Here is a 1,541-nt window from a genome sequence, read left to right on the forward strand (position 1 = left end):
AAAAAAAAAAAAAAAAGGTTGGCATAAAAAAGGATCATTCGGAGAAAAGAAAAAGACTCTTAGACTATGCATAACAGCAAAAGTGAAAAACTTTACCCATAAAATGCCTAGATGATAACTTTGAGGATATCCCTCCTGGAAAGCAAAGCCTGGAGACAGGCACACAGTTGGCTCACCTCTGACCCCAGTCCCTAATATAGTAGCCAGTTTTGAGCAGGAGTCACAGTCATGTGCTGCTGCTACAGCCACTCAGGGTGAACAGTGTGTCGGCAAGAGGAAACTAGAAATAAGTTTATAATTCTTTTAATGTGCTGAAATACTTGTGGATATACGGGTTTTCTTTCTTTCTTTCAACTTGAGGCAGACTTTTAACCTACTTTGTTCCTCAGCAGCCAGGAGACTAGTCTATGGTGAACTCTCAGGGAGCATTCTCCTATTAGACTTGGAGGGGAGGGGCATCTAATAACTCAAATCTAGCCTGGAGAGTGTGCCTTGCTGGGCATGTTATAGACATGGTCTTGTTATATTTTCACAATGACCCTATGAGGTAAGTACTCCCATTCTTCTTCAGAGAAGAAAACTGAGGCTCAGGAAATTTTTAAGTAACTTTGCTATAACCTTCTGCATGCCTACTAAGCGTTAGAGCCAGAACTCGGACCAGGTTTGTCTACCTGACCATATTGTCCCTTTCATCATGCAAAACTGCTTGCTCCCTGAATCAATTCATATTAGTTTGCATATAAACCCACAATACTTATGGCCCTCTAATCAATCATAAAATAACAAGGCTAAGGTATTTCTTGGAATCTTGTCTCTCTTTTTTTATATGTTTATAGGACTTTCTAAATTTCTCTCCATCCTCAGAGCATCCAGCACAGGGCCTCATACCAAGCAGGTACTCAGCAAAGATGTGCTGACTGATTTATGGGTGCAGGACTTACCTTCCTGGCTACCAGCTGGATGGCATCATCCTCAAAGGCCTTTAGCTGCTTGAGCCGGGACCTTAGGATCTGCTGTAGCTGACTGTATGTGTAGGGCTGGAAGGACATCCTGGTAAGACCCTGGGGAACCAAAAACGACAGAGGAATAAGTTCGCTGATTGCCCATTGATTATCCAGGTGGAAAGTCACCCTTGGGCCTCCAAACCCGATTCCCAGGTCCCATATAACAAATTACACATTTCATACCTAGACTACCACTGCCTTTACTAACAATGACCAGTGCTGTCCTGCAGGGCAGTGGTTCTCGAACTATTTTTTCATTTCATTTAAGGACCTTTGATTCTTTTTTTCTTCTTTTCCTTTTTCTTTTGAGCCTGTTGCCCAGGCTGGAGTGCCGTGGCGTGATCTCGGCTCACTGCAAGCTCCACGTCCTGGGTTCATGCCATTCTCCTGTCTCAGCCTCCCAAGTAGCTGGGACTACAGGCACCCACCACCACACCCAGATATATTTTTTGTATTTTTAGTAGAGACGGGGTTTCACCGTGTTAGCCAGGATGGTCTCGATCTCCTGACCTCGTGATCCACGTGCCTCGGCCTCCC

General features: G+C 44.4%; 1 protein-coding gene across 1 annotated transcript in view; it reads right to left on the reverse strand.

The window, feature by feature from the left end:
• ORC1 (origin recognition complex, subunit 1) overlaps positions 1–1,541 on the reverse strand; it is a 37,655-nt gene that overhangs the window by 13,506 nt on the left and 22,608 nt on the right. The window contains exon 14 of the mRNA XM_011926278.1: positions 942–1,061. Coding sequence (XP_011781668.1) covers positions 942–1,061 — 120 coding nt within the window. The remainder of the gene's footprint in view (positions 1–941; positions 1,062–1,541) is intronic.

Source organism: Colobus angolensis, unplaced genomic scaffold, assembly GCF_000951035.1.
Source record: "Colobus angolensis palliatus isolate OR3802 unplaced genomic scaffold, Cang.pa_1.0 Scaffold68, whole genome shotgun sequence".
In the NCBI taxonomy this organism is placed as follows: Eukaryota; Metazoa; Chordata; class Mammalia; order Primates; family Cercopithecidae; genus Colobus; species Colobus angolensis.